This window comes from Pseudonaja textilis, chromosome 12 (genome assembly GCF_049901715.1).
Source record: "Pseudonaja textilis isolate UNSWEBS1 chromosome 12, rPseTex1.2, whole genome shotgun sequence".
Classification (NCBI taxonomy): Eukaryota; Metazoa; Chordata; class Lepidosauria; order Squamata; family Elapidae; genus Pseudonaja; species Pseudonaja textilis.
The window spans coordinates 11,694,319-11,708,844 of record NC_142001.1 but is presented as its reverse complement, the minus strand read 5'-3'; the positions used below and the strand labels follow the sequence as shown (position 1 = coordinate 11,708,844).

The following is a 14,526-nucleotide window of genomic DNA, read 5'->3' as shown; positions in this document are numbered from 1 at the left end:
CCTTATCATGATTATTATTTGTTGCAATCATAAGATGGTCTTTGTTTTCTCTTCTCTTCTCTTCTCTTCTCTTCTCTTCCCTTCTCTTCTCTTCTCTTCTCTTCTCTTCTCTTCTCTTCTCTTTTCTTCTCTTCTTTCATTTTTCTTCACTTCTCTCCTCCTCTTCCATCCCCTTCCTCTTTTCTGTCCCCTCCCTTCCTCTCTGCCTTTATTTTCAATCCTTTCCTATCTTCCCCACCCCACCCTTCTCTCTTCTCTTCTCTTCTCCTCTTTCCTTCCCCTCTTCCACTCCCTTCTGCCTTTATTTCCAATCCTTTCCTATCCTCCCTTCTCCCTTCTCGTCTCCTCTGCTTTTATTTCCAATCCTATAGTATCCTCCCTTCTTTTCTCTTTATCAGAGGGGTGCAGGATGCACTGGGGCTGTTCTAAAGATTTCCCCATCTCTGTCTGGAAGACCTCACTTCACATGGAAACCCACAGCCGCTGCTTCGCACACCACCCTCTATATCTGTGATGCTACCTTGCTGATTTGTGATGCTACCTTGCTGCTGTCACGGAGTGCCACTTTTGGCCAACCCTGTTGGGTAGCCCGTGAGCTGTGTTACAGGCAATAAATATCGGTTGTCCTCGACTTGAGAGTCCATCCGGTTAGCAACCCATTCGAAGGCACAACGGCACTGAAAAAAAGGGACTTACAACAGGTCCTCGCCCTTACAACCGTTGCATCTCCCCAGGCTCGGCAATCAGCATGTATTTGAAACAGTTGCAGCATCCCAGGGTGATGGGATCACAACTTGTGACCTTTCCAGCAGGTACCTCCAAGCAGAGGTGGGGAGACTGGATTCGCTTAACGACCATGTGATTCAGGTGCAGGGATTCATTTAACAACCAAGGCAGAAAGAGTTGTAAAATCTGGGGCTACTCACTTGCTTATGAATGGAAATGCTGGTCTCAAATTCTGGACTACCTGTAAAATAATAATTCTCCTTTTCCTCCTCCCCTTCTCCTTCTTCTTCTTCTTCCTCCTCCTCTTCCTTCCTCCTCTTTCTTTCTTTCTTTCTTTCTTTCTTTCTTTCTTTCTTTCTTTCTTTCTTTCTTTCTTTCTTTCTTTCTTTCTTTCCTCCTCCTTCTTTCTTTCTCTTTCTTTCTTTCTTTCTTTCTTTCTTTCTTTCTTTCTTTCTTTCTTTCTTTCTTTCCTCCTCCTCCTTCTTTCTTTCTCTTTCTTTCTTTCTCTTTCTTTCTTTCTTTCTTTCTTTCTTTCTTTCTTTCTTTCTTTCTTTCTTTCTTTCTTTCTTTCCTTCCTTCCTTCCTTCCTTCCTTCCTTCCTTCCTTCCTTCCTTCCTTTCTTTCTTTCTTTCTTTCTTTCTTTCTTTTTCTTTCTTCTTTCCTTTCTTCCTTCCTCCTCTTCCTCCTCTTTCTTTTTTTTCTTTCTTTCTTTCCTCCTCCTCTTTCTTTCTTTCCCTCCCTTTCTTCCTTCCTTCCTCCCTCCCTCCCTTCCTTTCCTCCTCCTCCTCCTCCTCCTCCTCCTCCTCCTCCTCCTCCTCCTCCTCCTCCTCCTCCTCCTCCTCCCCTCCTCCTCCTCCTCCTCCTCCTCCTCTTCTTCTTCCTCCTCCTCCTTTACATGTACATGTTTCTGGTAGTAGCCGAAATACCAGCAGATGAGCTGAGCTCTGTGTGTTTCCACATTCCCACACTAAGTTTTTCTCTGTTAAGAGCCTCCATTGGAGGTTTCACACTTGGACACTCCAACTCTCAACCTGTTCAGGATCCTCCCTGAACTAAGAAGCTTAAGGGAGGCTAGACCCTTCAGCCACATCCTCCTCTATTGTTCCTCCTTGCTCGCTGGTCTCCTTCCTCCGTCATTTAATTCGATTTTCGTCCTTGCATACTCTCGACAATGTTTCTTCTTTCCACAGAACAAACTACCTGGCAGTGCTAGCGTAATTCACAAGCATAGTGTAACAAGAGAGTCCAGCCACAATTCTTTAGAATGTCCAAATACTCCTCGGTCAAATCATCTTGCAATCTTGTAAGCTGTGGGTGCAATTTTACCATTTTGTTGGTGATCTTTTCCTTTCTTCAAAAAATGTCTACGAGTGTTGACTTCACTCACTACCAGTTCAAGCTGTACTAGGCTACAGGCATGCACCCACCTCATCTATGAGGATCCCTAACCATAGCTTAAGCCTAATTCCACGGTCTTTGACGTTGTATTACGATGGCATTCCTTGTAGGGAAAGGCCAAGGGGCTTAAGAAATAAAGAAATCCAGATTTGGTAAGCTGGGGAAGGCAAAAGAACAGAATTAGGCGCACTAATTATGTGGCTCCATTGTGCTCAAGGTTGTGTACAAGAATATATGAACGAGTTTAATAGACTTCGACTGAGACTTCAAAATTCCCACAATTAAAGATAAATGCTGCATTTTTCTTCTTCTTTTTTGAAACTGCAGATATGCAGTTCTGGGTGTAATCCCATCAAGCAGCTGTTTGAAAACACAACAGGAAAAGGGTGGAGGGGGGGAAAGTTATTTGCCAAAAATAAAAATAAAATTCTAATTCAACGTTTGCTTGACCTAAATTCGAACATGGACAAGTGTAAAAAAAAAAACCGGGTTTTTGCACTGAAAATATTGGGCTTGGAGTCTGTTAGTTCTAGAATCTAGATGATCAAAAGGAAGGAATTTCCATTTGATTACTAACCGATATCCTTCAGAACTGATTAAAGTGATTCAACATTTCTGAATCAAAATTTGAATACTGAAATTTAGGCAACATTCTCTCTTCATTACCCTCAAGGAGCTTAAAAATATTTCACGGAGCTGAAATATTTGCATTTTTAAAATCTCATCTGATGGAGAATTGCCTCTCATAATGCCGTTCAATTAAATATAGGTTACTGGGAAAAAAAGGTGCTTCCAAAATTTCTTGTGCTTTTCTGTATGTCCATTACAGGCCCGGGGGGGTTAAACCAGGACAGAGAGAAAGAGGGTAGATTTTGACATTGGAATGGAAGCTTTTGTGATTTGTGGAATTAATGGTCCACAATTTGGAAAATAGAGGGACCAGCTGCTGCAAAGCCGGATGATATATGTGTATGTGTGTGTGTGTGTGTGTGTATGCATGCCACTCAGGGAATTCCATCTGAAAAACGGGAACTCTAATTTTCTTTCTTCAAATGCTCAGAGCTCCATCTTGTGGCAAATTGTTTTATTCGGGAGTTTCTACAAGATTTCATCCAATTTAGGGATTGAATTACCAGAGACAGGGAAAGGCAACATGAATAGAATAGAATAGAATAGAATAGAATAGAATAGAATAGAATAGAATAGAATAGAATGCAGAATAAGAATAGAATAGCAGAGTTGGAAGGGACCTTATAGGCCATCTAGTCCAACCCCCGCCCAAGCAGGAGATCCTACACCATTTCTGACAGATGGAAGTCCAGTCTCTTCTTGAAAGTCTCTAGGGATGAAACTCCCACAACTTCCGAAGGCAACTTGTGTTCCATGGGTTGATTGTTCTCACTGTCAGAACATGTCTCCATATTTCCAGGTTGAATCTCTCCTTGTTCAGTTTCCATCCATTATTCCTTGTCTGGATGCCTTGGAGAATAGCTTGACCCCTTCCTCTGTGTGGCAGCCCCTCAAATATTGGAAGACAGCTATCCTGCCTCCCCTGGTCCTTCTCTTCACTAGACTAGCCAGATCCAGTTCCTGCAACCGTGCATCGTATGTTTTAGCCTCCAGTCCCCAAATCATCTTGGTTGCTTTTCTCTGCACTCTTTCTAGAGTCTCAACATCTTTTTTGTACTGTGGTGACATGATTATTTTTCTTAAACCTGCAAAAAGGCAGTTTTGCAATTCGTAAAATTGGCATTCTTCCTGAGAAAACAACCAAGCTAGAAAGTAAAGAATATTGCACTGAATTGAATCAGCCCGAACACAACCAGAGCATTGGTGGGATTAATTTTTTTTTTTACTACCGGTTCTGTATGCGTGGCTTGGTGGGCGTGGCCTGGTGGGCATTGCAGGGAAAGGTTACTGCAAAATCCCCATTCCCTCCCCACCCCACTAACCTGCTTTCCAGCTCTGTTCTCCTGTGCAGGGCAACCAAAGAAGACCCAGCCGATCAGCTGGGACTCCGGAGGCAGAGAATAGATGGGGCCGGGGCCAGTCAGAGGTGGCATTTGCCGGTTCTCCAGACTACTCAAAATTTACGCTACCGGTTCTCCAGAACTGATCAGAACCGGCTGAGTACCACCTCTGGACCAGAGGTGATGGAGTTCTCATGGGAAATAAGATGGCAAATCCAGCATGGAAAGTGATAAACACATGGGTTGCCTTGCAAAATAGTTGCTGCCCAAAGTGTCTGATTTACACAATTGTTGTAACTGTCATACATGAGAAATCAGACAGCTCATGCCAGCTCCAACTTGGCTTGCCTTCCCTTTGTCGAGAGGGTGGGTTTACTTTATTTTTTAAATACTTTGCTACCCATCTTGCCACAAACAAAACATGAGCCTCTGTGTGTCACATAGATGCCTATGTCTTAAGAAGATGGCCAACAGAAACCAAATGGAAGCAAGAAACAATGAAGGTGCTAGAGAGGATTGTCTTGGAGGTGCAAAATTTCCCCTTTTACTCTTTAGACAGTTTGATAATAATAATAATAAATAAATAAATAAATAAATAAATAAATAAATAAATAAATATAATAATAATAATAATAATAATAATAATAATAATAATAATAATAATGGTTATTACTCTGCTCGATCGATGCCCCAATTTAGCAAGCTATGAAATTCAAGAGCACATGGTACGTCACGAAGATGGTGTTATTATAGACCACGGAGATTCAACCATGGGGACAACTGTCATGGCAACAGCAGGGATTTCATGTTGCTTCTTTTCAGTCCCGTCCCCCCCCAGTTGCTCATCCAAAACTCTCTGGTGAGGCTGGTCACCTTTGCTAGAATCCAGGATTCTGACCGGTTTGCAAAGAAGAGAAGCACAGATGCGGGATGGCTCTGTAGCAAATGAGGGAGGAAGGATGACCCACAATGGATTCTAATGTCTTCTGAACATTCATGCAAAGAGCATATTAGCGCAGAGGTCTCCAACCTTGGCAACTTTAAGCCTGGAGGACTTCAACTCCCAGAATCCCCCAGCCAGCAAAGCTTGTAGGTTAGCAAAGCTGGCTGGGGGATTCTGGGAATTGAAGTCCTCCAGGCTTAAAGTTGCCAAGGTTGGAGACCCCTGTATTAGAGTAAAGCAGTAATTCTTGCACAGAATCACAGCGGTGGGTCTTTGAATCCAATTCAAGCAATTAAACTGTATGGTTAATATATTAATAGTGTGTTAAAATATATTATGAATTCAAAATATTAAGGACTAGAAATTGTGTGGGATTTTGAGATACACTTCCGGAATTGGTTAAATAATTGTTAATATTTAGCATTATTATTAACCCTACGCAATTGGAATATTGAAGTTATAGTGGAACTATGAATAATTCTCCAAAAATATTAAATAATAGTACTTAGGGACTATCAAAACAAGGTGCAACGAAATGTTATTTCTGTTTAAATGAACTAATGGGAAAAGGAGGAATGGATTATGGAAAGATAATCTTTGTTGAAGTTGTGGAAGTTGGAAGATTAGAATTACACATACCTATTTGTATTATTATTGTTACTGTTGCTTAAAAAAAGATTTGACCCAGTCAATGCAACGCCTACAAAATATGTATGTTTACACTGAAAAATAAAAAATGTATTTGGGGAAAAAAAAAGAACCCAACTCAAGCTAAGAATCCAAATGAAAGCGAACATCTAATTTCGCTTGCTGTCCCTCGGGATCAGCCAAGGTGAATTGGGTTCTTTTAGCCAGCCCTTGCAAAATAAGGATCGCATTCAAGATGAATGAGTTTGCAAGCCTCCCACTGCACCCAGGGCTGGCTATTGCTCTCGCAACCCTCCACCACAAACCGGCCGACCACCATTTATCTTAGAAGGTTGTGCAAACTCAACCGACATAAGGTCAGTTTATGAATCAGCAGAAAACTGGGAAATCCCAGCTAACAGAATGACCCAAAAATGCATCATTCAACCACAGTGTCCAGTGGCTCAGAGGTGACTTTAACTCAATCTGTTCCAATTTTTTTTTTAGTTTTTACCCAGTGTTCTTCCCTTGCTATATGGGGGGCTAGCTGCAACCCATAACATTAAATGGACACCACCTGGGAGGTTTATCCCTTAGGCTACCAGATAATAGGCTACTAAGTCAATACTTTGGACCGGCAAATGTTTTGAACATTCTTCAAAAGGCAACACGCTGCAAATGAAGTCAGCTGGTCATTGTTCAGTAACAGATCAGGGAAGAACTCTAGCTAGGTTTTTGTCTTCCTGCTAGAGTTGACAAACTTTAGGTAAAGTAAAGATTCCCCTCGCACCTAGATGCTAGTCGTTTCTGGTTCTAGGGGACGGTGCTCATCTCCGTTCCAAAGCCGAAGAGCCAGCGCTGTCCGAAGACATCTCCGTGATCATGTGGCCGGTATGACTACACACCGCAGGCGCACAGAACACTGTTTCCTTCCTACCAAAGGGGTCCCTATTTTTCTACTTGCATTTTTTACGTGTTTTTGAACTGCTAAGTTGCCAGAAGCTGGGACAAGTAACAGGAGCTCATTCCATTACATGGCGCTAGGGATTCGAACCGCTGAGACAATTTGAATGAGAAAGTGGATGCAGTGGAGGAAGAAGCAACCCAGAGTGACCCTTAAAAGCCTCACAAGCTAGAAGAAGCATCTTTTTCCTTGGGACTTGGAACACAGACAGTCCAAGTGGCTGAAATGCCTCTCCTGCAGCTTATCTAACCATCCATCCATCCATCAGCAAATAGAAAACTGTTCTACAGAAGCACAGTGTGTCTGATGCACCACTTTCGACACGCAGCTAGGGAACACATCGTTGTGGGGTGGCAGCAGGAGAGCAAAGCTCACCAAGAGAGCTGACCTCAATGTTCTCCTGAGCGCCCAGGAGATGACAGGTCCTGCAGATGGATTATTAATAACCCCTAGCAATTTTTAAAAAAGAATCCTGGCCTCTAATTTCAAGCCAATCTGAGAAAGGATGGCAGTTGTTTTACCAACGGTTCTTGCCGTTTATTGGGTTGAATATATTTTTATAGGCCAATCACCCAAATGAAAGTTCTGTCTTTCTCTCTCCTCAGATATACCAGCAAATTAGGAATCTCAAGAGAGGCTTTGAAATTTCTCTTTTGAAAGAGGCATTCCTGGATTTTTGTGAAGTAGGAAAGACTTGGGAGGTTACAAGCTTCCTTAAAGGAATCTTGATTAAAACCATTTTGTGTTTGTGTGTGTGTAAACAAAACTGGAAAAATAAATTGCACCTGTTATTCCTTCACATAATTTCCAATCCTTCTTCACAAGATTCATGGACTGACCCTTTTTCCTCCCTTCGCCCTCACCCTGCCCTTATATTAGAAATCCTCCTGCAAAAAAGCTCCCAAGCATTGCAAGGAGGATTTCACACAGACCCAAGCCTGGCGAAGCAGAAAACACTTCTCTCCCACAGCCCACAATTTTGGGTATTCCGACGTCGGCTTCCATCTGGAGGAAGCCAACGTGCCCAGTGACTTGGAACCTATCAGTGCAACCAAATTTCATCAGCGGCCCTCCGTGCAATTGCTTGAGTCAAGGAATCCCAGCAGCCTCCGTGTTCTGAGGTTATCAAAATCGCTTAAAGCAGTGGTGGCTAACCTTTTTGGGCTCCTGTGCCAAAAATTGTGTTGTGCACTTGCATGCTTACACTCACATGCCAGCACCCAGAAGGTAATGTGTGCCCCCACCATGTCCCCTATTCATGCGCACACAATCCCCCCCCCTTAGCTGCGCTGCGCCACGCAGCTGATTTTCGGCCTGCTTGAGGCCTTTTCCGGGCCTCCCAAAGGCTTGAGGAAGGCTTCTGCAGGCTTCTACAAGCTTTGTAGGCCGAAAGCTAGCCCCGTTTCACCACTTCCTGTTTTTCTGAAAATACCGGAAGGGACGAAACAGGGTTAGATTTCGGCCTACAAAGCTTGTAGAAGCCTGCAGAAGCCTTCCTCAAGCCTTTGGGAGGCCTGAAAAAGGCCTCAAACCGGCCGAAAATTAGCTGTGAGGCATGTACACGCGCAGTGAGGTAAGTTTGCCTCAGCTCGCGTGCCGGCACAAATGGCTCTGCGTGCCATCTGTGGCACACCTGACATAGGTTCGCCATCACGGCACTAAGTGTGGAGGTTTTGGCGTAGAAAAGGAGCAAGCCTTGCATCAATGCAAACGAGGCCTTGGAAGAAGAGGTAAGGCACACCTAAGAAGAGATGGGTGAGGCCCAAAAAACAGTGGTGTCAAACTCAGGCCTGCGGGCTGGATCAGGCCTGTAGGGTGCTTAAATCTGGCCCATGGGGCCCGCCTGGAAACAGCAAAGGACTGGCCCGCAGTGCCTCTGCCGGTGAAAATGGAGCTTGGGGGGATGCACACGTGGCCCCCTGAGCTCCATTTTCACTGGCAGAAATCTGCAGGAGGCCGTCCTGCCGAAAAATGGGTTGCAGGGGCCCCTCCCTGCATGCAACCCACAGGGCTTTGTTTTCGCTGTCAGAGGGCTATCAAAACAAACTAAAAACAAAAGGACAAATGTGTCCCCTTTTGCATTTGACCATGCAGGAAAGGACAGGAATGGAGAAAAGGAAAGAGGAAAGAAAAATAAGGATATTATGGCTTGTTAAACACAGGTCAACCCAAACCAGGTGGTTTGTTTCCACCGCATAAAGCAGGGTTACCGAAGCACCAGGTTGTCCTTGTATAAGGAGCCGCATTGTTTCGTGGAACTGATTCCCCTTTTCTAAGATTTGGAAGGTTTCCAAAAATCTCCATTCCAGCCTCGCTAAGGATCCCCGACAGATCTCTGGAGAAGCCCTCAACCGCTCCGCTCCTTGCCGACAAACACCAAGACACCTTTTGCACAATGCGGATTTATTTTGAAACAACTTTCCCAATAAATTATACAGTTTAAAAAAAAAAGGAGAGAGAGAGAGAGAGAGAGAGGGAAAGAGTGAATATGCACAAAGTACAGAAACCTGAAAACGGACAACCGGAAAGACAAAAGTTGCAGAAACTTCAAAGGAAGGGGAAACCAATTACCCGGATTCGCCCGTGGACCTCGCTTGAAAGCCAGGGATCTGCTGCTCCCACCTCCCCCTCTCCTTTGGCAGTGTGTGGTGTTTTGTGAAATACAAGGTTTTTTTTTTTGTTTGTGTGAAATACAACCTACTACAGTGGGAGGCCAGGTGAGTGGAGAGCAAGGGCCACAGATGGGAGCAGACAACTGGACTGTACAAAAGCAGGCGAAGAGATGAACGAGGCTTTTGCTTGTCCTCCCTAAGAGAGAAAAGATCCTGGCCCTCGTCACGACTTAAAAGAGGATAAAACTGGTGGAACAAAAGATGGGGAAATACAGTACTAGACTGGGAGTGGACGGAACGGTTACCGCCTGCCGGCCGAGATCAGCAAACGGGCTGTTTGCTAAACCACCAGGAACCCTCCTGCTTCTACCACCAGCGACCGGCACAGATGAAATTTAGGAACAGGGAATCGCACGCAGTGTTGGAAAGCCTCTTAATCCCTGTAGTAAACTGTCCCGGAGCCCAGACCCTCTGGGCTCTCCTCCTCCTCCTCCCTGGCCACTCGGCTGGCTCACAGCATGCAACGCCAGGTCTTTAGTAGTCGTCTGCTCCCAGCAGGAAGCCCAGGATGAAGCTGTTGGCTCGCTGGCGATCTTGTAAAGTCTGCTTGGACACCAGGTTGGGCGGAGGCCGCAGCAGGAGGCTGGCAAAGAGGGTGGCTGGGAGGAAGCAAACGTTTGGGTGATAAGAAGGGCTGGAAAGGGGGGGGAGAGCCCCCCCCCCCACCCGGTCCACTCGGTTGGTTCTCACCTAGCATGTTGGCACTGACGTTGTTGCTCTCGGAGTACTTCAGAAGTTCTCGCAGGAAGGCCATCACGTAGCGGAAGACGTTCCGGTGTGAGCGTGGTAACAGGCTAATAACCTGGAAAAGTGATAGCAATAGCACTTATGTGCAGCTCCATAACATTTGGCAGCACGCTTGGAGCAGTTTAGTTGCCCCCAACAATCTGGGTATTCTGACCAAGGCTTCCTGAGACCACAATTAAGCACACGCTTAGTCCAAACAAACCTCTTTTTATTTCAACAGCTGGGAATTATGTTCATTCCCAGCCCGTAATGAGTCCCAAACAGTCCCTTGAGATAAGCACCCATCTTTCTCTCCTTTGAATTGCTGCCAACAACTAAAGTGCCAAATTAACTGTAAAAAGCCAAATGGAATACAAAGTCCACACAGAGCTTCAAGGTTTAATCCGAACAGAGCGAACGACGTTGCTTCCTGCAAAGGTTCCTGTCCCTTTGCTCCTCCTTTATGTCTGATGGGAGGGGCCAATCACCTCCAAGCCTTATTCCCAAGTCGCCCCTTTCGTCTTAACTGTTCTTGCCTTCTGGCAGCTCTGCGTGTGCATGCACTGGGAACAGTCTCCCCCTGTTCCTCTGCCTTGCTGCTGTCAGATTCTGGAGGCTCTGGAGTCAGCACATTAACTCCCAGATGGTCCTGGCCCCATCTGCATCGGATGCAGGAGCCTCGGCCGAGCTCTCCCCAGACTCCCGGACTGGCCCATGTTCCTCCCCGCTGTCCGACTCTGCTGCCGTCTTCGCTGACGGTGGACCACAACACTGGGTCCTCATTTGACCAACCTCAGGAAGGATGGAAGGCTGAGTCAACCTTGAGCCGGTCAGAATCGAACCGCTGGCAGTGGACAGAGGCAGCCTGCAGTACTGCATTCTAACCACTGCACCATGGCTCTTATAAAGGAAGGAGTGATAATTACGACCACAGCACCTACGCTGGAGAGGAGTTAACAGTACTGACCCTCAATACTGGGTCTCTGCTTACCACACAGAGAGGAGGGAATGGGAGCCTCTGTGCATATCCCTGGACTAGAGGTTAGCAACCTGCGGCTCTACAGCCGCATGTGGCTCTTTCATCCCTCTGCTGCGGCTCTCTGTTGCCGGTCAGCTCCACAATTGGTAGGGCTTTCGGTTAGGACAGGTAGAGGAAAAAAGACACAGCACTAGGATGAGACTCTAGGGTGGGGGAACTGGACTTACGTTCGGCCCCAGAATTTAATGGGGGGCGGGGAGGGGGATTTCAATTAGGACCTTTGTGGCTCTTAGTGTTTAAGGTTGCCGACCTCTGCCCTGGATGGTCCGTGCTGGTACCGAGGAGTGTGTGAAAGAGGCAAGAGAACTGCTGGCCACGTCCTACTTACTTACAGAGTTGGGCTCGCTGCAGATACTGATGCCAACAGGGAACTAAAACTCGGTCCCTCCCCTGCTGAAAGGAGGAAACGAGAACCAGGATGAACCGAGACGAATGACCTCCGGGGCCCTACCTGCCGGCAGAGGCGACTATCCTGGGAGCAGTCAAGGCAGCGCTGGTAGAGTTCGTAGCAGATGACGGGCTCGGGAAGGGCCTCCAGGAAGATCAGCAGAGCTTCAGCCACCGAGTGATTGCTACCAGCTGAAGGTCTTCCGTCAAGGAAGAAGATATCTGCCACCACTGTTCTGTCCTAGGCCTCCCCAAAGTCAATTCTGAGTCCCTGCAAAAACCTCTTTTATTGCGTTAATGTGAATTTATTTCATTCACAGTCAGCCAACGGCTTGGCAAACAGTCTTGCGAAGGTAGACTAATGAGCTCAGACCTTTATCAACCCTGGAAACGCTGCCCGGTAAAATTCCACACTCAGTGCTGACAGAGAAGGACTGGGTTACACAGACAAAATCTTCATGAGGCTGGAACGAACAGACGAACGAGTAGGTTCCTGCAAAAGCCCCCTCCCCTTTTGCTTCTCTTTTAATCCTGATGGGAGTGGCCCTTCATCATCCACCTCCGATGTTGAGCCCGAGTTCTTAATTGTGCCTTCCTTTTGGCAGCTCTGCTCATGTGCAGGCTGGGAACAGGTTCCAGAAGCTCCTCCTCCTCACTGCTGTCCGAGCCCGAAGGCAGCTGATGACTGCCAGCCTGCCCTGGCCCCACCTCTGCCTCTGATGCAGAGCCCTCATCCGAGCCTTCCTCCGCCTCCAGGAATGGCCCAGGTTCCTCCCCAACCTCCCCACTGCTGTCTGACTCTCTCTCTCCTCCCAAGCAGTTGAAGAGCCCTCCCTGCTTCCTCCTCCTATTTTACCAGGTAGGTTCAGCCTACAACCTAACCCACAGGCTCAGGGGAACAATTATTCCTCGACTTACAACCATTCTCTTAGCGACTCTTAAGTTGCAACCTACTTGAAAAAGAGAATTGATGGCCTGGATCCCAAATCCATCCCATGGTCATCTGACTGTCATTTTGGACCCTCGGAAACATGGCTGCACTTATGGCTGTTTGCAGTGCCTTGTGGTCACGTGGCCGCATTTTTTACCATGGTTTTGACGGAAACCTGGCACTTCCTTCCGGTTTCCTGGCAAAACCACGGAAAAAATGGGCTCGCCAAATGATTGCATCACTGACACATACAAGCGCAGTGTTTGCTGGAGGATCACCATGAAAAACATCAAATAGAGGTTGTTGGTGTGACCGACCCCATTTCACGACTTCTACGACTTAAAAACCATAACGTGCAGACTCTGTTATGGCCATAACTTAAGGACTATCTGTACTCTGGTTAGGGACACTTTGAGGCATCAGATAGAGAAAAACGGGATCCAGACTAAATCCAGCTGCTTGATCCTCTTGTCCAGGAAAAGGATACGGATTGACTCCGGGATGCTGGTGTCCAGGCACTCAATAATATCTTGCAGTTCCTCTTGCATGCCAGGGGTCTGGAACAGATCCTCCTGCCAGAGAGAAGCCCCATGTAACACTCGTGCTGGACTCATGAAACATGCTAGACTAGGACATCATACAGGCTCTCCTGCCTTTGCTTCAACCTGCTGGGTTAATTCTAACCGTTGTGATTCGTAAACCACAATATTCGCTTAGTTGCGATGGACAAAGCCAGCCATGATCTAGAACAGAAACGGTAGAGTTTTCATTGCCAAATTAAAACTTCCATTTGTTTGCCAAAACTTAACCATGACGATGCATAAACCCATGTGGACTTAAGACCAGGGGTCTCCAACTTTGGCAATTTGTATGTAAAAAGGATGTTGAGACTCTGGAAAGTGTGCAAAGAGCAACAATGATTAGGGGACTGGAGGCTAAAACTTATGAAGAATGGTTGCATGAGTTGAGTACGTCTATAGTTTGATGAAAAGGACTAGGGGAGATACGATAGCAGTGCTCCAATCTCTCAGGGGCTGCCACAAAGAAGAGGGAATGAAGCTATTGTCTAAAGCACCTGAGGGAGGGCAAAACAAGAAGCAATGGGTGGAAACTCATCAAGGAGAGAAGCAACCTAGGAGAAATTTCCTGACAGAACAATTAGTCAGTGGAACAACCTGCCTCCAGAAGTTGTAAATGCTCCAACACTGGAAGTTTTGAAGAAGAGATTGGATAATCATTCGTCTGAAATAGTATAGGGTTTCTCTGCCTAAGCAGGGGTTGGACTAGAAGACCTCCAAGGTCCCTTCCAATTCTGCTGTTATTCTATTCCTATTCCTTTTCTATTTTCTATTCTATTCTAATTCCATTCCACTCCATTCCCAATATTCTATTCTATTCTATTCTATTCTATTCTATTCTATTCTATTCTATTCTATTCTATTCTATTCTATTCTATTCTATTCCATTCCATTCCATTCCATTCCCAATATTCTATTCTATTCTATTCTGTTCTGTTCTGTTCTGTTCTGTTCTGTTCTGTTCTGTTCTGTTCTATTCTATTCTAATTCTATTGTCTATTCTATTCCTATTCTTTCATTCCAATATCTATCCTATCCTATCCTATCCTATCCCGAGGAAGTTCAATTCTGGAAGTCCACGAGTTGCCAAATTTGGAGACCACCCTGGCGTAGGTGGCTCCTGAACCATACCTGATGGCAGGCATTCTTGAAGAGGTGATCCACCAGGAGCCAGATCTCCTTGGGTATGTGCAAAGGTCGATCGTTCGAGTCTTCGTCCTGAGGTACCATCTTCAGAAGAGACTTCTCCTGATTGAAAAGGGAATGAACTGGCATCAGAACCTCCAAATACTTAAGAGGAGCTTCGGTTTTTTTTTTTCTGTCTCCCGCACTGGAAAGTCAACCAACAGCATCTTTGCTTTGCAGCATCCCTGAGAGCACGCATAAAAGCGACCTTTGCAATTGCAAAATGCCGGTTCTCTTCCCCGGTCTCCTCTCGGGGGAATGGCAGACGATCGAGAGGGAATTGTTCTTCTTTTTTTAATAGCAGCAACACCAGGATGGCGGGTCTCCCACCCCAAATTGGCCTGCTCAAAGAAGGAAGGCCTGAAATAAACTCGCAGTGG

General features: G+C 45.9%; 1 protein-coding gene across 2 annotated transcripts in view; it reads right to left on the bottom strand.

Annotated features, from left to right (window-relative positions):
* Positions 1–9,014: 9,014 nt before the first annotated feature.
* OCRL (OCRL inositol polyphosphate-5-phosphatase) overlaps positions 9,015–14,526 on the bottom strand; it is a 28,906-nt gene continuing 23,394 nt past the window's right edge. For both annotated transcript variants that reach the window (XM_087941028.1, XM_026702978.2), the window contains 5 exons: positions 14,093–14,209; positions 12,871–12,955; positions 11,517–11,644; positions 9,991–10,102; positions 9,015–9,899 (listed from right to left, as the gene is read on the bottom strand). In XM_087941028.1, coding sequence (XP_087797154.1) covers positions 9,775–9,899; positions 9,991–10,102; positions 11,517–11,644; positions 12,871–12,955; positions 14,093–14,209 — 567 coding nt within the window. In that variant the 3' untranslated portion in view covers positions 9,015–9,774. The remainder of the gene's footprint in view (positions 9,900–9,990; positions 10,103–11,516; positions 11,645–12,870; positions 12,956–14,092; positions 14,210–14,526) is intronic.